We start from the raw sequence: 23,585 nt of genomic DNA on the forward strand, positions 1-23,585 counted from the left end.
ATTTATATTTGCCTTTACCAGTAAGCTTTTCCATTTCCTAATTTTTTCATCACTTTAAGTGTATTGTGCCACTCCTCTTTTTTTAGCAGTTTTTGCTAAAAAATCAGCTGATAGCCTTACTGGAGTTCCTTTGTATGTTATTTGTTACTTTTCCCTTATTGCTTTTAATATTCTCTGTTTATCTTTAATTTTTGTCATTTTGTTTACAAATGTGTCTTGGTGTGTTTTTCTGTAGATTAATCCTGTATAGGACAGTGCTTCCTGGGCTTCCAGGTTAAAGAAGTTTTCAGCTATCAACTCTTAATATTTTCTCAGTCTCTTTCTCTTTCTTCTCCTTCGGTGTCCCCTATAATGCAAACATTACCGCACTTGATGTTGTTCTAGAGGTCTCTTACACTGTCTCCATTTCTGTTCATTCTTTTTTCTGTTTGGTAGCAGTGATTTCCATACTTTGTCATTCAGCTCATTTATCGATAATTCTACCTCATTTAGTCTACTATTGATTCCTTTTAGTGAATTTTTCATTTCAGTTATTGTATTCTTCACCTCTTTTTGGTTGTTTTTTATTATTTTCTAATTGTTTCTTGAAAAGTTCTGCTTTATTGCTCTGTGTATCCATTTTCCTCCCAAATTCTTTGATCATCTTTACAGTCATTATTCTGAACTCTTTCTTGGGTGGATTGCCTATCTCTACATCACCTGTTCTCCTGGGGTTTTATTTTGTTCCTTTGTCTGAAACATTCTTCTGTTGCCTCATTTTGTCTACGTTTCTATTTGTATTTTTTTGTATGTGGTAGGTTAGTTACATTTCCTGATTCTGTAGAAGTAACTCTCTGTAGGAGATATCCTATGCATCCCAGGAGTGCACTCCCCTCTCGTCATCCAAGGAACAGGGGCCAACTGTTCTACGGTAGTGTCTGGCATGCGTTTGCAGACTTGGTTTTTATTTCCTTACAAAAGTTTGTATCCATAACAATTGTTTTTACTTCTCAGTTTTATTTTCAGAGATAGTGATTATTGATAGATGTAACCCACAATAATTAGAGGGTTTACGAGACTATAAAAGTTTATGAACTGCTGCTTTAAAACATTACTCAGTATTGTGTAGAAGAAACCACTTTCATACAAGGCAAAATGTAATAAATGACTTCTTTATCATGCTAGATTCTATCCCTGTTGTTTTGTACAACTGTGGTTATTAGTGGTGGTTCATTATCATTGCTGTATAATGTTTCATTGTAGAAATATACCACAATTTATACTGTATAAAAATATTTATTTGGGGCTGTGTCGGGTTGTCGTTACCACACAAGGACCTCCTTTAGTTTCAGCAGGTGGAGACTACTCTGTATCTGCAATTCATGGGCTCCTCATTGCTGTGATTTCTCTTGTTGCAGAACATGGGGTCTAGAGCAAGGCTTTCAGTAGTTGTCTTGCACAGGCTTAGTTGCTCTGCAGCATGTAGAATCTTCCTGGACCATGAATCGAACCTGTGTCCCCTGCATTGGCAGCTTAACCACAGTTTATAGTTTTCAATGGACATTTGAGTTTCTTACATTTTGAGGCAGCATCATAGGTCCCCCAACACCACTCCCACGTTTCGAGATTTGCTAGAATTCTCGGGATTTGGCATATTGTTGTGCCCAGAGCTGAGATTTAATACAGAAATACAATAAGAATACACAGCTGGATCAGAAAGGTGAGACACAGTCAGGATCTGGAGGAATCCATGTGTAGGCTTCCTTTTTCCCCTGTATCCCATCTGTGAAGATAACAGCAGCATATGTGTGATGTTTCTACCCAAGGAACCCCATTAAACACTCAATGAGTGGGCACATAGGCACTCTGTGCAGCATGTATGAAACTCCAGACTCCTAGAAGGAAAGTTAGTGTTGAGCATAAATCAGAGCTTGTAAAAATAGTACTGTCATCCATTGAGGGAAGGTGTTTTTGTTTCTTTGTTTGGGGTGACGGGGGGGTCTGTTTATTGGTCAGATTTTAGAGTACCATGGAAAAGTCTTTCTGACTCTAGACTAATAAAATTTACCTTAAATGTCAAAATGAGTTTGAACATAATTGGAAGCAAAGTAGACATCAGAATTTGTCTGATGCCATTTCCAGCAGCAAATTACTTTAAGTAGCATCTGCTTAATTTCAAGAGTAAAAGGAAAAAATGACAGCTCATTTGCACATGCATGCACACACAAAACGAATTTTTTCCAGCTATGAGCTATGAAAATATACATTTTGTTTGTTTGTTTGGAGTCTCTATCTCAAGGAGAGCAGAGAAGACTTGAAGAGAAAACATCTTGAGGATACAGTGGAGTGGTTTGCTAGTCCTCGACAGTGAAAGTGTTAGTTGCTCAGTCATGTCCGAATTTGCAAATCCATCAACTGCAGCCTGCCAGGCTCCTCTGTTCATGGGATTCTCCAGGCAAGAATACTGGCGTAGGGTGCCATTCCCTTCTCTAGGGGATCTTCCCGACACAGAGATCGAAACTAGGTCTCCTGAATTGCGGGTAGATTCTTTACCATCTGAGCCAAACGTAGATATAGCCAATTGTCTCTTTTAAATGGTTGTGCTTGGGTTAAAGTTTCATTTTTTTTCTCTTTCAGATTTTTTAATTGTTTGATCATGAGGTGGTAAGATACACATAGCACAAAATTTACCACCTTAACTGTTTTTTTTATCTTAACCATTTTTAAGTGCACAGTTCACTGGTACTAAATATACTCATTGTTGTGCAACATCAACCACCATCTACCTTCAGAAGTTTTTTTATCTTTTGGAACTGTAACTTGTGCCCTTAAGCAACGATTCCCTGTTTCATTCTTTCCTCAGCTCTGTCAGCCATCATTCTACTTGACTACTCTAGGTACCTCATATTAGTGAAAGCACAGTATTTATCTTTTTGTGGCTGGCTTATTTCACTTATATAATATTGTCAAAGTTCACCCTATTAGTCTAGAGTCATGTTGTAGCATGTCTTACAATTTTCTCCCTGTTATGAGTTAATACTTCATTATACACACACTCACACACATACACACTATGTTTTGCTTATGCCTTCATCCATTGATGAATACTTGAGATGCTTTCACTTTTTCAGTTATGAAAAGTTTTGTATCAGTGTAGGAAATTATAAGTTCCTAGACACCAGTCAGTGCCCCAACCTTGCAAGCAGGCTTTCCTAAGGTTAGCAATTGTTGACCAACTATATTGTCTATTCTGTACAAAGGCCATTGTAAATAATGAGCATTTTTATGTATAGTACATGTATGCAAGCATTGCACTGAACAGTGGAATTGTGATTTCATAGGCTATGCTAAGTCACTCCAGTCGTGTCCCACTCTGTGCGACCCCATAGACGGCAGCCCAACAGGCTCCCCGTCCCTGGGATTCTCCAGGCAAGAACACTAGAGTGGGTTGCCATTTCCTTCTCCAATGCATGGAAGTAAAAAGTGAAAGGGAAGTCGCTCAGTTGTGTCCAACTCTTAGCGACCCCATAGACTGCAGCCTACCAGGCTCCTCCATCCAAGGGATTTTCCAGGCAAGAATCATAGGGTATACATGTATGTAAATTTAGTATATAAAGACAAATTGTTTTTCCAAGTTTATGCCAGTTTATATTCTCACATATTGAGATTTTCACTGAGATCAACATCTTGGGGCTTCCCTGGTGGCTCAGTGGTAAAGAATCTACCTGCCCAGTGTAGGAGAGTCGGGTTCAATCCCTAATCTGGGACAATCCCACACACTGCAGAGCAGTTAAGCCCATGTGTCACAACTCTTGCACATATGCCTTGGAGCCTGGGAGCCACAACGTGGCACCCACGTACCACAGCAGCTGAAGCTGGTACATCCTAGAGCCTGTGCTCCACAAGAGAAGCCACTGCAATGAGAAGCCTGTGTACTGCAACTAGAGAATAGCCCCCACTCGCTGCAACCGGAGAAAAGCCCACACAGCAACAAAGACCCAGAATAGCCAAAACTAGATAGATAGATAAATAAAAATAAATAAGCTTATTTAAAAAAAAAAAAAGATCAGCATTTTATGCAGACATAGGCAAATGGATTTGTGGACACAGTGGGGGAAGAAGAGGGTGGGACAAATTTAGTAGCATCGAAATACATACGTTACCATGTGTAAAACAGATAGCTAGTGGGATATTGCTGTATAACACAGGGTGCTCAGCCTGCTGCTCTGTGAAAACCTAGAGGGGTAGGATGGCAGGGGTGGGGAGAGAGCCTCAAGGGTTAGAGGATATATATCTGCTTATGGCTGATTCACATTGTCGGACATTAGAAACCAATACAAGATTATAATGCAGTTATCCTCTAATTAGATTTTTAAAAAGATGAGTGTCTTAGTCCTTTTGGGCTCTTATAATAGAGTATTAAAGAATAGGTGGCTTATAAACAACAAATATTCATTTCTCACAGCTCTCAAGGTTGGTAAGTTCAAGATCAAAGTTCAACATATTAGGTGTCTGGTGAGAGCCCACTTCCTGGTTCATAGATGGTCTTCTCACTGTGTCCTCACAGGGCGGAAGAGGCAAGAGAGCTTTCTGGGATCTTTTTTATAAGAGCTCTAATGCCATTCATTAGGGTTCTGTCCTCCTGACCTAGTCATCTCCCAAAGGCTGTGCTTCCAAATATTGGAAATGAAGTTTCGGTGTAGAAATTTTGAGGGCTTACGGAAACATGTAATCTATAGTAATTGGTATTGAAACTATATTTGGAGACAAATGTTTGTTAAATTTAATATCTATTTGTTGTTAAAAAATGCACACCTAGCAGGAATTTCCTTAATCTGATGACAGTTGTATGTATAAACCGAAAACCTTCAGCAGACCTCTGCTTAATGGTGAAATTTCAAAAGCTTTCCCTCAGATAATAGGAACCAGATAGAAAGTCTATTCTCTGTAAACCTGAACATTATAGCCTAGTAAATAAGATATAAGGATTGGAAAAAGATAAACAAAACTGTCATTATTTGTAAATAAAATGATTGTCTTATGCATGTTGCATTTGAGCTTACCAGTCTGTTCTTTTTCCTGTCTTTTTTTTCCTTTTTCCCTTTTCTTTTTCCTTTTTTCTACCCTCTTGGTGAAAACTTGTCTAATTTGGTAGAAAATTAACACCTTTAGATTATTATATTTCCCCAATCCGTGAAAGCCTTATTTGATCTTCTATTTACGTAAGGAATGGTTAAGATTTTGGCAAGCATGTATAAATGCACAGTCATTCCATGTGGAGAAAGCTTGCTTAGCAAAGTCAGAAAAGATCACATAGGTAGCATAGCCAGAGTTTAGTTCACCTGTGTGCATTTGGTATTTCTGTTGTGTAAGAGGTAAGGTCCTGGTTGTCCTTAACTATACCAGGAAGCAAGGGTGGCAATTTCCACTGCAAGGTAAAGATAAATGTTTTCTACTCTGGCTACTTATCTGGAAAATACACATTCTGGAAGGTAGTTTATGCCTTAAACTAGACAGTTCCTTTGACTTCCCAGTATTTCTCCTTGACATTCATCCTAAGAAAATGACAACCAATGTGCACTAACAGTATTTATAAGGCCAAAAAAAATTAGAACCAGCTAAATGTTCTATAAATGCCTGAGTAAATGACAGTACCTCAGTTTAATGGAATATGATATGGTCATGTCCAGTCTGATTCAGAGATGTAAAAAAAAAGGTGTGTGTAAGTCACTCTGGTTGAGTCCGACTCTGCGAGTCGAACCTGGCTGCTCTGTCCATGGAATTCTCCAGGCAAGAACTCTGGAGTATGTTGTCATTCCCTTCTCCAAGGGATCTTCCCAACCCAGGGATCAAACCCAGGTCTCCCACATTAGCAGGCAGATCCTTTACCATCTGAGCCACCAGGGAAGCTCCAACAGAAAGGTAAAGTATACCTATTCTTCCTGACAAATACAGCAAAAAAAAAAAAGAACAGTTACATAAAGCAAAATTAAGACTCTTGAAGATAGAAGAAAGCAGATTGGCTAGTGATCTTGAGACCCAAGGAAATACATAGCAGTGAGTTCCCTTGGTTTTATGCTTTCATCATATATCCTGGATTGTGGTCTGGAGAAATCAGTAACAAGGAAATGCTGATGAGCACAGACAAAAGCAAACCAAAAACCACCACCACAACAAACCCACCTCTTTCTAGCCAAAGGACTAGGAAAGGATCTTCCAAGTAAGGTAGAAAACTTTTAGACAAAAATCACTCTATTGTAGTCGACCAGCTCAGGAAAAAAAAAAATAATAATGTACAACCTTCCCTCTCCCATAAGAGACCTAGTGGGGAGTCTGAGCTCCCACCACTGCCCATCAGTAAGGAACCCCTCCTTCCTCTTCTGATCAACAGGTTGAGTGGGAAACATGGGATTATACCGCAGCTGGCAGTTTCAGAGATTCTCCTGTTCTCAACGGCACAGTGATGGAGGATGCCTCAAAAACAGAATTTTTTGACAGGGGTTTTGAGTCAGCCATCATAAAAATGCTTCAGTGAGCAGTTACACAAATGAAGAAATACAAAGGTCTCAGCAAGGACATAGAAGGTATAAAGTAGAACTAAATGCAAATTGGAGAACTGACAAATATAACGAAATTATAAAAATTCAGTGATGGACTCAACAGTAGACTGGAAAGAATCAGTAAACTTGAAGCTAGAGCACTTGAAAAAACTACCCAGTCTATACAACATAGAGAAGTTAAAAAAAAATGAATAGAACCTTGGAGATTCGAAAGAGGTCTGAGTCATAGTAGGAGGAAAGAAAGAATGTGGGGCTAAAATAAAGGCTGAAAATATAACAAAAGACCTGTATCTATAGATTCAACAGCTGAGCAGACCTCAAACGAGACATCACATCTGAGGAATTCCCTCGTGGTCCAGTGGTTAGGACTCCATGCTGTCACTGCTGAGCACCCTGGTTCAGTTCCTGGCTGGGGAACTAGAAAACCCCACAAGCTGCATGTCCTGTTCTTTGTGCCCCATGGACTGTAGCCCGCCAGGCTGCTCTGTCCATGGAATTCTCCAGGCAAGAACACTGGAGTGGGTTGCCATTTCCTTCTCCAGGGGACCTTCCTGACCCAGGGATTGAACATGGGTCTCACATATTGCAAGCAGATTCTTTACTGTCTGAGCCACCGGGGAGGCCCTTCTCTTATACTTAATTTTTGTTCCCTGATTGTCAGTAGATTTGGTTGCATTATATACCTGTCATTTACAAAATCAGGCACTCAGGTTTAAAAGGAATTTTTTTATATGAAATGGGATAAGCTGTTGAAACATTTTCATTTAACCTGGTTAAATTTGATACATTCTTTTTTCTAAAGAAATATTTTAGTTTTTACTCAATATTGTATGCTATATTTGGAAAATCAAACATAATTTCACATCTAGAAATAACTACTGTTGTAATTTTCCTTCCAGATACTTAAAATATTATATAAATGTGTGTTTTTTTCAAAAATGTATTATTAGAATATACCTCTATGTTACTGGTTTTTCACTTAGTATATTATAGGTATCTTGCTTCATTTATGCATACAAATCTACCACCCTAAGTGTTCTAATGTATTATGCATTATAATAATGCATTATTAATAATAAATAATAATAAATGCATTATAATTTTTAATGCAGTATTGTGTTGGTGGACCTATATATTTTCCATCTCTTCTTATTAAGAAGCAATACTTTGCTGATGAATAATTTGTGCGGTATATGTTACGTCTTTGAACACTTGATGATTTTATATAAATAAATCCTTGAAGTTGTCATTGTTCTTTTAGGCAAGCAAGAATTCAGATTAATGTTTTGTTTTTAACTTAGTATGCTGTGTTTTAAGGAATTGAAGTAAAAATAAAAATGGTTTGTGAACTTTGAAGAAAATATTTGTATTGTTATATTCCTCTTAGAGAAGCTGAGAATCCTAGTTTAAAGAAAGACTTGAAAAAATACTGGGGAAATGCTGAAAAGTTGCCTGGGAATACTAAAATTTAGCTAGTGGAAGTCTGCTCACTTGGAGGTACTCTGATTTGTAAACAGACCACTTGAAGAGCACCTATTTTTGTTATTAACTTCCAGCTTAGAAGATTTAGGGAACTGATACTAGGAGGTAGGCAGAACCAATGAAGAAATGAACTGAAGAAATGAGGCTCCAAGTCATTAAGTTGATACTGTGGACTAATTTGGGAACTGTTCAACTGGAAACACTGTACCCTTGGTTACTTGTACCTAAGTTGACTTGTGATGAGCCCCTCAAGACAGGGGACCTCAGTGCCATTCTTCACGGGAGGAATGCAATGCCCTATTTTGCCTAGGCTGCTGAACCTTATGGGGAACTTACTAGATTTGGGACAGTTGAGAAGAAAATCAAAGAGGCTGGATTTCTTTCATAAAGGAAACAGAATCTGGTTAACTTTTGAGAGGGATCTGGGTTCACAATAGTGCTCTTGGAATTATCCTCATTATTTCAAAGGGCTCAGCACTGTCAGATTTATGTTAGGATAACACTGTCCAGTTTTTGAAGTTGAACAGTGTTATTTTCTTTTTTCAGAACTCAACAGTAACAATTGAAGAATTCCATTGCAAGCTCCAGGAGGCTACAAACTTTCCTCTTCGTCCTTTTGTTATTCCATTCCTCAAGGTAATTTTTATAACTACTGATTGTAAATTATCTTCAGCATTTCCTCAAAGCTGCTACTGATCCCTCTTCTACGATCTCCATCAGGGCAGCTTGCCACATTTTCATGTCTATGTTTAATTGGAGGCTGCTAGAGAAAATGTGAGTGCCGTTTTCAGATAAGGTTCATGTTTGGTGAGATGAGAGTTGCAAAAGCCTTGAGTTGTGGTTTATATGCAGACACTGTTGATGACACACAGAAGGAGCAGGTGGGAGGTGGGGAACAGGAGTGGGTGGGCTAGAGGTGTGTGCATGACACGGTGGTTGGGCTCTTGGCAGAAGAAGTAACTGAACACTCTCTTGGTTGTGGCCACCGGGTAAAGAGTGTGTGTTATCAGTGGAGGCTGTCAAAACAGAGGCCTTTGCAGTTAGGACTAATCCTAAGGGTATGTGGAAGAGCATGTGGGAAGTCATTATTTGCTTCTCTCTTTCCCCCATTTAGTCTAGTTTCTAATTATGTCCTCTGAAATTAATTGTCCTCTGGATCATACCTTTTGGGGAAATTGTTTAAAATTATTGTGCATCCCTGATATGTGAGTCCGGGTTAAATTTACATATAAAAGATGACAATTTTATTTTGAATTAATTTTGTGCTCACAAAAAAGTTTTAAGATGGTACAGTAAAATTCAGATTCTCTGAATGTTAATATTTTATCACATCATTATTATTCTATAATTTTTTCCACAGAAATGTTTTGGAATAAGCTGCAAGCATGATACATATGAATACTTTAGTATAATTATTGAATCTAGAAAGTAACATTGATACAGTATTATCTATAGATCTTATTCATATTCACCAGATGTCCCACAAATGTCCTTTTTAGCAAAATGTCCTGATTTTTGGTCCCACATCTAATTCAGGAGCACATGTTGGATTACACTGTCATGTCTCCCTTCAGTTCATTTTAATCAGGAACAGCTTCTCAGTCTCTTATGATCTGGATTTTAAAGAGTGTGTGATTTTATAGCATATACTTCAATTTGGGTTTTTCTGATGGTGCTTTATGATTACAACAAGGTTATGCATTTATCACTGCATGCTGTCAGGAGACATAGATGTTCATTTGTCTCGTAATTGGTGGTGTTGATTTTGATTAGTTGGTAAAGGTGGTGTGCCACTGGTGCTATTTTTCCCTATTAAACAGTAATTTTTAAAAGCAAGAGACACATTAATGCATATACATGTATTGATGAACCTGTTTGTAGAGAAGGAATGGAGGTGCACACGTAGAGAACACACTTGTGGACACAGTTGAAGGGAGAGAGTGGGACAAATGGAAAGAGTAGTGTTGATATATATACACTATCATGTTCAAAATAGGTAGATGGTGGAGAGTTGCTGTATAACACAGGGCGCCAAGCCTGATGCTCTGATGACCTCGAATTACAGCTGATTAGAGTGGTTATATAGCAGAAACCAGCACAACATGGTAAAGCAGTTTTCTTCCAATTAAATAATAAATTAAAAAAAGAACAAGTGATACTATAACTCATAAAGATGTTTAAAAACTGAACCTGTGTCTGTGACACAATTTGAATTGTATTTAATTCAACTCATTAATGAGGGAATCTATAAAGTGTTATAACCTGTTCAGGAGAGAAGCCAAAGAATGTACATTATAGATCAGGATTGTTGCTAAGAATATGCAAACAGGGAATTCCCTGGCCGTCCAGTGGTTAGAGCTCTGCCCTTCCACACTGCAGGGGGCACAGTTTCGGTCCCTGGTCCAGAAATTATGATTCTGCATGCCACAAGGTGTGGCCAAAATAAAAATATGCAAACAAAAGTAAAATTGGCTGCTTCTACAGTGGGGCAAGGGAAAAGTCCCTAGAACCTTTGCTGCATGTAATTTTATGCACGTTCACAGACAGCAAGTTTTTGCATTGCCATCGAAAGGTTAAGTTGCAGTGTTATAAAATAGGTCAAAGGCAATGAAAGGCTAGGGTCAGACACCATTGTATTCTAGACCATGCACAGTTTGGAAACTAATGACCTGTATCCAGCCCACTACATGGTTTTACCAAGCGCTAGAAAGAAGAATGATTTTTACAGATGAACATTGGGATCGGTTTGATGATAGGAAATACTTATTTTCAACCCCAAATAAGCTAAAAATGTTATCCTCAGTCCATCGCTAGCAAATGAATTTCATTCTTTTCATTAATAGTAGACTATTAACAAACAAAAAAAAACTGAACTCAAATTTTTTATATTTTGACTTTTGTCAATACAGTATTTGTGGAAATTTAATTTCTCTCCTTTATCACAATGTGAGTACTCACATAATATCAGTTCTTGTCTCGACAAAATAAATATGCCCCTGTACCTTCTTTATTTCCTAAGAAAATGTAATAGCATCAAAAGGTTGAGTCAACTTACTGAAGTACTGATTCTAGTGTTTGGGGTTTTTTAAATGAGAACAATAGAGACACGCAAGGAAATGCACAGGTCTCCATGCACAGCCTGTGTTGGGCTCTTTTCTGATGGCATTGACGCCTTGGGCTCTCAGAGCCGTCTGGGATGCCTTTTTCAGCCTTGAAACAGCTGTGTGAGTTCTATCTTGGTCTCTTTTCTGTATATCAGAGCCAGTAGATAATTATTTCCCCCAAGACTCCAGAATCAGAGAGATTTGGGAAATTTGTGTTAATAGGAAACAACATTTTAAAAAATTCATTAAAGGGCACATGTCACAAGCGTAGAGATCTAACATTGTATATTTTCCAATTAAGTTTTTACAGTTGCTACAAGATTGAAGTTATAAAATAGAGAACTTTAAAAGTGTTTTATATCATCAAATTCTCTATTCTTAACTAGTTATTTTGGAAAACAGCATGAGGTAGGTTGTTCTGGCAGCTTTTTGGCTAGCATTTGGGTTTTTGTCAATTTATTTCTGCTTTAAAACAGTCACTAATTATGGTGCTTGCTAAATTAACTGTTGGTAAAGGGATGAGTACTTGCATGTATTAAACTCTCCTTTCACTTGCTCGTCTGTTTCCCTTGGGATAAAGGCTTATTATGAGCTCAGTCTGAGTTGTTTTAAAATTTGAGGGAAAATATAATTATTTTTTTAATTAAGTATGGGGAAAGTATATTTTATACATGAAGGACTTATAGTTAAGTTTAAAGGTGCACAGGGTTTTTTGTATGATTTGTCTCATTAGAGGTTTAAGTGTGAGGAGAAGGAAAAATAATCAGTACATCAATAATTATCCTTTTACAAAATAAGGGAATGTGCTCAATGGAGCAGCACAGTAAGAAATAGATTCTGCCCGTGGGACACCTGTGTATACTCAGATACTACACTAGTCTAAGGCTTGTTGCCCCATTCCTATCACTCCTGTTACTTTTTTCAAGACCCCATGTTCCAACTAAGCCAGAATAATTGCTGTTTACAGAATTCCATGGCAGCTCTAAGAGAGAACGGGAAGGCAAGGTTTTTGTGCTATCAGAATGTCCTAGGATTCAGAAAAGAGTGAAGTGAAGTCCCTAAGTTGTGTCCAACTTTTGCGACCCCATGGACTGTAGCCTACCAGGCTCCTTGGTCCATGGGATTTTCCAGGCAAGAGTACTGGAGTGGGTTGCCATTTCCTTCTGCAGGGGATCGTCCCAACCCAGGGATCAAACCTGGGTCTCCTGCATTGTAGGAACCAGGACTTAAAATGAGAAAGGAAAGAGTGAGTGCCTCCTATTCCCGTGTATATGCTATGTATATGCTAAGTCGCTTCAGTCGTGTCCGACTCTGTGTGATCCCATAGATGGCAGCCCACCAGGCTCCCCTGTCCCCGGGATTCTCCAGGCAAGAACACTGGAGTGGGTTGCCATCTCCTTCTCCAATGCATGAAAGTAAAAAGTGAAAGTGAAGTCACTCAGTCGTGTCCGACCCTCAGCGACCCCATGGACTGCAGCCTTCCAGGCTCCTCCATCCATGGGATTTTCCAGGCAGGAGTACTGGAGTGGGGTGCCATTGCCTTCTCCATGTAGGCATTACTAATTCTCTAACTGGTCAAAGTGTTCAAAAATGTTTAAGTTTTGCAACTATTATGTTCAACAAACCTTTATTGAGCTTTGACTCTGTACTGGGGCCACAAAGATAAATAAAGCACAGTTTCTTGCTTAAAGGGATTTAGATCTTGTGGGGACAGTAGACAAGTTAATAATTTAAGCTCAGTATGATGGGTGTCATATGAAAATTGGACTAACAAGGAGAGAAGGGCTTTTGTTTTGTGTCATCCTGTTTGTGAAAGCCTTTGGAGGTGCAGAGGCCTATGTGTAGGGCCCAACACTGGGAAAACTGCCTTCCAGCCCCTGCCTCTTCTTTTCAAGGCCAACCTGCCTCTGCTGCAGCGAGAACTGCTGCACTGTGCTCGGGCCGCCAAGCAGACCCCATCCCAGTACCTGGCTCAGCACGAACACCTTCTGCTCAACACAAGTATTGCATCTCCTGCTGACTCTTCTGAGCTGCTCATGGAAGTGCATGGAAATGGAAAAAGGCCCAGTCCAGAAAGGTAAGCCGAGAAGAGCTGCTTTGTCCTTGATTTTCTGGAACGGCTCTGAGCTTTCCCTTTCTTGTGAAAGAAAAAGAACTGGATGACTGTGGTTATATATAGGTATGGACTCAGAATTTCTAAGGCTAGTTTTGCTTTGTCACAGCATCAGGCAGCAGAATGCTTTTCAACTCTTCAAATGACTCTGTACACCCCTGCTGATAAATTCTGCTCTCAAGTATTCTGTGTGTCCACTGCTCCAAAACCATAGAAAATATAATCTTGTTTAAGGCATTTTTTTCTGATGTAAAGTCTTATAAACGTGTAATCACTTTACTTTGAAAATTGAAATTATATTAATTTAATTTATCCTGGAAATTTATGTATGAGTATCTAACACTATTTTCTATGGTTTGTTGAGGAAGCAACATTTTAATAACAGTGGAAAATTTGCTACAATTGAAGCAAATGACTAAAAATCCTACCAAATCACAAGTATATTAATTATGTGAGCTTTTTCCCTCCTATGTGGAGAATTGACTCTTTCCAATACTGACCTCCACAGTAGCAAATTTGACATTGAACAGCATTTCTAAACATAGTTGAACCCATAATCTTCGATAGTCCTGTCAAGTAAGAAAATGTGTCATCTCCTTAATTTCTCCTTTGCTTCATGAGGTTGAGACGTTTCTGCTTGGTGTGGATGGGTTTGACCTCTCCTCTTATGCTGGGATAAATCAGTGGTTGCCTTTATCTGCCTGGCCCCTGAAGACATTTCAGTTCATGCCTCATCTCACACTGTTCTTAACATCTTCCTGTTTGTGAAAATGCACGATACATAGCACACAGTAGGTGCCTAGGAAATGTTTGCACCAACACTCGCTGACAGGCTCAGACGTGTACTTGCCCGTTCTTCTACAGGCGGGAAGAGAGCAGTTTTGAAAGAGACGCAATTGCTCCTGAGCCTCCTGCCAAGAGAGTGTGTACCATTAGCCCTGCTCCCCGGCACAGTCCTGCCCTCACTGTGCCCCTCATGAATCCTGGGGGCCAGTTCCATCCTACTCCTCCGCCTCTTCAGCACTACACCTTAGAAGATATCGCAACTTCCCACCTATATCGTGAGCCCAGCAAGATGATAGAACATCGAGAAGTTCGTGATAGACACCACAATCTTAGTAAGTGGCATAAACAGCACGATAATGATTTAAATTCAGATTGAATTCGTGGTTTTCTTTCCTTCTTAGTGATAAAATACTATCATCATTGCTTTTTTTCCCACTGATAAAACAATATCATACATGAAAAGAATGTTAGAATTACAGTATTCTCATTTGAAATTTATCTCAATTCATACTTTGTTTCTATTATCATTATAGGGTGGAAGTGGGCTAAACATATTTTAGGAAATACACAGTGAAAAGCACTTAAAAATAAAGGGGTATTATTTATTCTGATACATTTCAGAAGGGAAATGGAGAATGGCAAAGTGAGATAAAATTACATTTAGGAAATCTGGGTGAAGGGTATATGAGAATTCTTTACTCTTGCAACATTTCTGTAAGTCTGAGTTTATTACAGAGTGAAATGTTTTAGAAGTTAAACAACAAAGATGTAAAACGTGGTGAAAGGTACAGAGACATTTAGGTCAGAGGTGAGGCATACCTGAAATTAAATCTTGATTCTGCATTATAACTAGCTGTGTGATCTGATGCAAGTTGCATAGGCTTTCTGTGCCTCGGCTTACTCATTTCTAAAATGGAGAGAAAACCACCCCCTGTGCTGGGTCATTGTCATGTGCCAGGAATGCCTGGCATATGCGTCCTCAGCAACCATTAAATTTAAGAAAAAAACAAAAAGTCCCCTAGCAAACCTCACCTGAGATCAGTTTTGGTTTTTTTTTTTTTTTAATTAAATTTTTTTTTCAATTATGAAAGTATGATAACATTTACAAGAGACTCAGAAAATGCAGAGTGAGATCAGTTTTGAACAAACCTCTTTGTCATGTACTCATGTAACTTTACTGCAGAAGGTTCTTTGCAGTTGTTCTGCTGAGGTGTGTCAGAGCAGAGAACCAGAGGGCTACTAGCTTCCAGGATTGCCCATACATTTCCATTTGTAGGTTGCCCTGTGGAGTAAAAAGTTGCGAAACATTTGCCTGTCCCCCTCTGACTTAGACTCACTGTCATCTTTCAGAGACTTGAACCACAGTAGGGCTCTGGCTTCATGCAGTGGTAGCTGAATGGTGAGGGCCGTGACAGCAGTGATGTTCTCAGCCGCCAACATTTACTGAGTCTTAAGTACTTAGATTGTGGTATATGTCGGTTGTCTCAGTTAATCCTCACACATGGGGCTCCATGGAGTTTACATCTTTTTATACATGAAAATAGACAGAACTGTGGCCAGAATCACATAGCTAGAAAGTGGCAAAAACAAGATTCTGACCCCAGTTGTCTGATGCTGAGAGCTTGGCTATATTCCCAGTATGCTATGATGCCTCCCTTTGCAGCTGTTCTGTATGTTTCATTTTGTTAAAAATGAGACTTCCTATTGATTTCTTCTATATTCATACAAGTTTTTTTGCCATTTGAATCCATTAGAGAGAAGTATGCCACAAACTAGCTATAAGTGCATTTTGGTCAGGTTTTCCTTATATTTCTACCAGTTTTAGAAAGAGGTTTTTTTTTTTCATCTTGAAGTGTTCTGCTCGAAAGATCTTTTAATCCTCTACCTTGATGGTTCTGTTTTACAATCAGCCATTTGTCTTCCAATCTGGATATCAGATCAGTCGCTCAGTTGTGTCCAACTCTTTGCAACCCCATGAATCACAGCATGCCAGGCCTCCCTGTCCATCACCAACTCCCGGAGTTCACTGAGACTCACGTCCATCGAGTCAGTGATGCCATCCAGCCATCTCATCCTCTGTCGTCCCCTTCTCCTCTTGCCCCCAATCCCTCCCAGCATCAGAGTCTTTTCCAATGAGTCAACTCTTCGCATGAGGTGGCCAAAGTACTGGAGTTTCAGCTTTAGCATCATTCCTTCCAAAGAAATCCCAGGGCTGATCTCCTTCAGAATGGACTGGTTGGATCTCCTTGCAGTCCAAGGGACTCTCAAGAGTCTTCTCCAACACCACAGTTCAAAAGCATCAATTCTCCGGCGCTCAGCCTTCTTCACAGTCCAACTCTCACATCCATACGTGACCACAGGAAAAACCATAGCCTTGACTAGACGAACCTTTGTTGGCAAAGTAATGTCTCTGCTTTTGAATATGCTATCTAGGTTGGTCATAACTTTCCTTCCAAGGAGTAAGCGTCTTTTCATTTCATGGCTGCAGTCACCATCTGTAGTGATTTTGGAGCCCAGAAAAATAAAGTCTGACACTGTTTCCACTGTTTCCCCATCTATTTCCCATGAAGTGATGGGACCGGATGCCATGATCTTCGTTTTCTGAATGTTGAGCTTTAAGCCAGCTTTTTCACTCTCCACTTTCACTTTCATCAAGAGGCTTTTGAGTTCCTCTTCACTTTCTGCCATAAGGGTGGTGTCATCTGCATATCTGAGGTCATTGATATTTCTCCCGGCAATCTTGATTCCAGCTTGTGTTTCTTCCAGTCCAGCGTTTCTCATGATGTACTCTGCATATAATTTAAACAAACAGGGTGACAATATACAGCCTTGACGTACTCCTTTTCCTATTTGGAACCAGGCTGTTGGTCCATGTCCAGTTCTAACTGTTGCTTCCTGACCTGCATACAAATTTCTCAAGAGGCAGATCAGGTGATCTGGTATTCCCATCTCTTTCAGAATTTTCCACAGTTTATTGTGATCCACACAGTCAAAGGCTTTGGCATAGTCAATAAAGCAGAAATAGATGCTTTTCTGGAACTCTCTTGCTTTTTCCATGATCCAGCGGTTCTTGGCAATTTGATCTCTGGTTCCTCTGCCTTTTCTAAAACCAGCTTGAACATCAGGAAGTTCACGGTTCACATATTGCTGAAGCCTGGCTTGGAGAATTTTGAGCATTACTTTACTAGCGTGTGAGATGAGTGCAATTGTGCGGTAGTTTGAGCATTCTTTGGCATTGCCTTTCTTTGGGATTGGAATGAAAACTGACCTTTTCCAGTCCTGTGGCAGACTCTGTAATTTTCTCCAGTCCTCTTTTGAAAACATATGCCATAATAAAATAGTTCGTACCTAATCATTTCCCACCCCTCATTTTTAAACAAATAAACTGTAACACTCCCCTAATTTATTCTCCTAAAATAAAATTTATGGATACTATCCTATGGACAGAGGAGCCTAGCAGGCTACAGTCCATGGGGTAGCAAGAGACAGACACAACTGCACCACTACTACTACATAGCCTGCCTTAGTGCCATAATTTTAGGATCAGTATTCTAAAGTAGGATATTAATATGTAACAGAGTATTTTATAATATGTTAGTGCTCAGGCATGACTTCACAGAAAGATATGATGAAGTCAGCAGATGGTTGCACAAATGCAGATTCACTATGAACACAACGCCTGTAAATTCAGACTGATGACAGGTCACAAAGTGTTGGGCACACGTGAAGTGACTTAGCATGCACACAGTTGTGCTACATTGATGATTCAGAGACCAGGAGTAGTGGTGACATAGATGACATGATTTTTCAAAATAGTGGATAATTCAGTATACCCTTGATTCACACAGTCATGGCATTCTTGCAAAACCATGCGACAAATAATACTTGGTACAGCACCAACTCTGTTCATGGCGACTAAGTGTATTGTGCCGCAACCTTGCCAGTACTTAGTATGGATGACAATTTTTCCAATAGAGATGTCACATTATCTTCGTGAACATTTTATTTACACTATGTGACTACTACTGTTTGAATATCTTTTCATATGTTTATAAATCATCTCTGCTTTTTTTGTCTGGGACGTAACCATTTATTTCTTTTAACTACTTTTCTTCTGGCCTACTTGTCCTTCATAATTGATTTGTAGGAGTTTTTAATACACTCTGTGTAGTGATTTCTTGTTGGTTTTATGTCATTTTGTGGTTTTAAGTCATCTCTGCTTTTTTTGTCTGGGACGTACCATTTCTTTCTTTTACCTACTTTTCTTTTGGCCTACTTGTCCTTCATAATTGATTTGTAGGAGTTTTTAATATACTCTGCATAGTGATTTCTTGTTGGTTTTATGTCATTTTGTGGTTTTAAGTCATTGTGAATCATTTGCCTTAACAGTGTGCTCATAGCTAGTATGAATCAATGTATTTACTTGGTAGAATTCTGTTTACTGTATTCTTCCCTGTATCTTCTAATTTAATTTCTAATAGGTCTAAATGGAGGCTATCAAGATGAGTTGGTAGACCACCGTTTGACAGAAAGGGAATGGGCTGATGAATGGAAACATCTTGATCATGTAAGAATTCTACAGTGTATAATTTTCCTAACTACTTACTACTTTTCATCCTAAATATTACTGAGAGTAAGAGTGTATATGCTTGAAGTGAACTTAACCAGAGCTCCAATGTCTTTGCAATAGTAGCTGATTTATCTCCTACTCCCCAAGCTAAAGTGTGAAGAATAAGTCCCAAATCTTTGTGGTGGGTTTTCATTTTAGGTCATAATCAAGTGAAACTCTGTAGTATAATGGTAAAAAATATAGGTTTATGAGTGTTAGGTCCCAGCTTTGCCACATCCTACCTTGGCAATGGTAGGAAGATAGAAAAATTAAGTCTAAAAATGGTGAAGGAACTTGCCCATTACCATTTTTAGGCTTAATTTTTATATATTAAAAAAACTAATGCTATGTTTAAATTTACAGGGGAGTTAGAATGATATACAAGGTGCTTGTCACAGGGCCTGGTATAGTAAATGGAGCTTTTCTAAATACAAATGAGAATTAGTACACTGGCACAGAATGTAAACCTAAATTTTCTGCTCCACTGGAAAAGAGAGTTTCCCCTCTCACTTAAAAGTGAAGAGAGGATGTAATAGTTCCTTAAAATATACATACAGTAGCTTCTCCTTTCTGAGTGATGTTGTCTCTGAACCTAATTTCTCTGATTGCTTTCTTACATAAAGCTGCTCTGGGCAAAGATTATACTGTGCTTTCACCATCCTCTGAAGAATCATATTATAATGAGACTGGCTGCTTCAACCATGAAGAATCCAAAAAATACTAGTTTGAAATCTTAAAAAAAAGAAAAGTATGTGTATATATTTAGAGAGAAACAGTAAGATAGGCTTTCCATGTAAACTCTGTTGCTAAATCTGTAAGATTCTCAAGCCTTTACTCTGTGTATTTTGTTTACCTCTCCTCGATATTCAATGTTGATTGTCTGGATGTCCTTCTTCTGTGGCTCCACCTGACCTCCTGCCTGGCTCAGGCCCTCAACTGCATTATGGAAATGGTAGAGAAAACAAGGCGCTCCATGGCAGTCCTGCGGCGCTGTCAAGAATCTGACCGTGAAGAACTCAACTACTGGAAAAGACGATTCAACGAAAACACAGAGATGAGGAAAACAGGGAGTGAGTTGGTCTCCAGGCAGCACAGTCCTGGGAGCGCAGATTCTCTCAGCAATGGTAAGGGGAGAGTCTTTTTAGTTGGCAAGGGAGGCTTTTTATATGTATCTTTTGTTCTTGTTGCTATTTTTTATATTTGAGGCTTTTTATATTTTTCTTTAAAAGGAAGATGGTACTTGATTGTGGAATTATAAAGACCTTGGGAATCATGAACAGTAAATCACAAAATATGTCACGAACTTGGTCAGTATCTGATATGTTCAAGAAATGTTGTCTTCCCCACATAGAATGATTTTATTCTGTTTTATTCTGTTTTCAACTCTATACTGTATATAAGTATGGGGTGATGTTCAGAGAGTGTTTGAACGTTAAATTAAGCCTGCTGCTAAGTCGCTTCAGTCGTGTCTGACTGTGCGACACCATAGACGGCAGCCCACCAGGCTCCCGTCCCTGGGATTCTCCAGGCAAGAACACTGGAGTGGGTTGCCATTTCCTTCTCCAAAGCATGAAAGTGAAAAGTGAGAGTGAAGTCGCTCAGTCGTGTCCGACCCTTCGCGACCCCATGGACTGCAGCCTACCAGGGTCCTCCACCCATGGGATTTTCCAGGCAAGAATACTTACTAGCTGAATGTATTTGGGACATCTCATGTATATCACATTCATTCATTCCTTATAGTAGCCCTCAAGATATTCACCTCAGCTTCCGTCTGCTTTTCCCCATTCCCTGTCTAGAAAAATACCATTTATCAACCTCTGCCTGGACAAAAAACCAAGTAGTTTTACTGTACCAAGCTGGGTCGTCCCTTCCTGCCTTTTCCCATACTCCTGAAGCAGTAGAGATGAAAATTGTTGAGCTCTCAATCCAGGATATATCCAGGATACCACCTGAATCTATTCCTCCAAAAATGTTCCCTTGCATTCACCTAGTGGCTGAAAAAGTGTCCTGTCCAAAGGCATGGCTAAATGAGGGGCCACCTGTGAGCAGACTGTTTCACCTAGAATTCTAACAAAACAATTGTTAGATTGATAACCCACGGTTTAGAGGTGAGGGGGAATCACCTCCCATATGCCTTCATTGTGGTATCTGCCACATCTGGGTAGGATGTGCCTTTAGGCATATGTGTCCTAACACAGGAAATAAACCATAAAGTGGAAAGACATGGAGGAAGGGAATCCCTGGGCTACTTGGGAGGATCCCAAACAACAGTGGGCCTTTCCAGGCTGAAATAGCCTGGAAAGTAGCCAGTTCAGACTAGAATAGCCCAGAAGCTGGTTGGAGATTTCTTCAAGAAAAGGGAATTTATAATGTATTGACACCACAGGAATAGAGTTTGAGATTGAATTTGAAATAATTACAAATTCAATTATAATTATTGATGTAACAGAATTTGAGTATTGGGGGAGGGGAAGAAGGAAATTTTTATTATGTCTGGTGGGCTGAAAAAAGAATGAAATTCCTTCCCACTGAAAAGTTTAATCAATTAATAATGCTTGCAACTGAAAGATCAAGGTGTACCAATATTGAAAGAATCAGCTGAAAAGGACTTTACCATTGTTACAGCAGAAAGTATATATATGTGTACATACATGACCTACAGAGAGGTGATGCTCCTGGTGTGGTTTGGGAGACCTTAACTGTGAACAGTGGGTTCTAGGCCAGGCACTTCTCTTCAGTCATTAATCCTGGATGCCCCTCAGAACCCATCTAAGGACCTTTGGAAAACTCCCGATGCCATGGCCCCAGCTCCAGAGGTTCTGATTTAATTTGGCTGAGATGGGACCTGGTCTCCCACAGTGGAGAACCATTTCTTTTTGTTTGGAGCAACCTCATGAAGTTGTTTTGTTTTTTGTTTTTTAACAGTCAAACTGTATGGCTCATTGTAGAAAATACAGAAACATATAAAGAATTTACTAGTTCATCATCCCACACTGAAGAGCTTTGGAATGTATCTGAGAATTCTGTATTACAACTTTCTGTTGATTTCTTTGAAAACATAACTGCGTATTAAACATGTTTCTCATATTGAAGATTTTATAAACAACATTTTAATGACTACAATATTCCACCATGTAAATATACTATTATTTTTTTAAGCCATTCTTATTGTTGAACTAAAGGTTTTTTGCTTATTTTTTGTTTTATGGTAAGTGATATAATATATAAAATCTTTATAGGTGGGAATTTTTCCTTCAGGATACCCTTAGCTGTAAATTAATGAGTTATGGATACAGGCGTTTTGTTCACTTGATCTTGTTTTGTTTAATGGATGAGATAGTTAATATGGGGTCAAATCTAACATTTTATTTGTAGTTTTTCCTTGAACTTGATCCCTTCCCAGGGCACAATAAATTTCATCTATATTCAACTTTTATGTGTTTGCATATTAGCTATCCAACTTTAAATTCTCCAAATAGTTTAAATTTTCCTACCATCAATTGATACCCATCCTTTACCTGTTAAAATGAAATAACTATCATATGATAATTTTGTTAATACTTAAATATTATACTCTTAAGTATTATAGTTTTTCTGACTATGTTAGTTATCACTTTTGGTAATAATAGTTGTATGGACTCTTACTGTGTTCCTGCCAGTGCTAATAAGCCTTTTATATGTGTTTTCAAGCCTGCCCATGGAGATAATAGGAACTGCCATTAGATTCATCTACAGATGGCAAAACTGAGGCTTAAATAAGTTAGAAACTTGGCAGAAATAGTCCTACAGCTTATTAAGTTTATTCCAGACCAGCATACATGCTTAGCAATTAGGATAGCTTCCCAGTGTAATATCAAACTTAATTATTATAGCTTCAGAATGTGTTTTAATATCTGGTAATATTAGATCCCCTTCACTTTCTTGGGTATATCATTTCTTTTTTTTTTTTTAATGGAATTTAAAAGAATGAACTGCGTTGCAAAAATGTCAAGCAGTACAGAAACATATAGAATGTGGAAATCTTCCCTATCCCACTTTTTACCTCCTCCGCTTATTAGCAAATTAGTGTTCCTAAGAAATTTTGTATGCCTATGCTTAAAGATAATTTGTTTCTCAATTTTTTATTTTGAAGTTTTTTAAACACGTAGAAATACTAAGAGAGCAACAGCACAGTGACCAGGCATGTGCCCTGTGCCTCAGTTCACCATTAGTTCACGTTGGCCATGTTGGCTTTCTCAAGTGCTTCATTCTGTTTCTCCTAAGAACTAGAGCATCCTCTTACAGAACCACAGTTCTTTCTGTCCCGCACTTCTGATCCAAATACTTGCATTCTCTGTCTGACCTTTGATTAATAGCTTCTGAAACTCCAGTTTTCTTAGTAAATGAGCTGAAAATGTTGACTTCTGGAAATACCATGAAGATACCACATATTTATCCATTCATATGTTGATGGACACTTAGGTTGCTTCCATATCTTGGCTATTGTAAATAATGCTGCTATGAACGTTGGGGTGCTTATATCTTTTTGAGTTACTGTATTCATTTTCTTCAGATATGTACCCAGGCATGGAGTAGCTGGATCATATGGCAGTTTTTAGGTTTTTGAGGAACTGCCATACTGTTTCCTATAATGTCTGTACCAGTTTACATTCCCCCCAACAGTGTACAAGGATTCCCTTTTTCCTCACACCTTCACCAACATTTGTTATTTGTAGTCTTTTTGATGATAGCCATTCTGATAGGTGTGAGGTGACATCTCATGGTTTTAATTTGCTTTTCTCCAATGATTAGCAAGTGAGCATTTAAAATTTAAGTGTACTATTATAACCTGATTTTATTTCTTGTCAGAATATTTTTTCCAGTAAATGAGTGTATATGTTTGAATCTAAGTGGTAAATGAGAGTTTTCCACAAAAGTAAAACATGCCAATTATAGACAGTTCTGCGCTATGC

The 23,585-nt window shown here is 38.7% G+C and overlaps 1 protein-coding gene across 4 annotated transcripts in view; it reads left to right on the forward strand.

The window, feature by feature from the left end:
- The window catches only part of CBFA2T2 (CBFA2/RUNX1 partner transcriptional co-repressor 2), a 144,550-nt gene that overhangs the window by 106,330 nt on the left and 14,635 nt on the right, over positions 1-23,585 (forward strand). For all 4 annotated transcript variants that reach the window (XR_009740464.1, XM_061437289.1, XM_061437290.1 and 1 more), the window contains exons 4-8: positions 8,568-8,657; positions 13,021-13,202; positions 14,103-14,356; positions 18,506-18,591; positions 19,562-19,757. Coding sequence is in view for 3 of the 4 variants with exons in the window: in XM_061437289.1 (XP_061293273.1) it covers positions 8,568-8,657; positions 13,021-13,202; positions 14,103-14,356; positions 18,506-18,591; positions 19,562-19,757 (808 nt within the window). In the remaining variant the exon portion in view is untranslated. The remainder of the gene's footprint in view (positions 1-8,567; positions 8,658-13,020; positions 13,203-14,102; positions 14,357-18,505; positions 18,592-19,561; positions 19,758-23,585) is intronic.

This window comes from Bos javanicus, chromosome 13 (genome assembly GCF_032452875.1).
Source record: "Bos javanicus breed banteng chromosome 13, ARS-OSU_banteng_1.0, whole genome shotgun sequence".
In the NCBI taxonomy this organism is placed as follows: domain Eukaryota; kingdom Metazoa; phylum Chordata; class Mammalia; order Artiodactyla; family Bovidae; genus Bos; species Bos javanicus.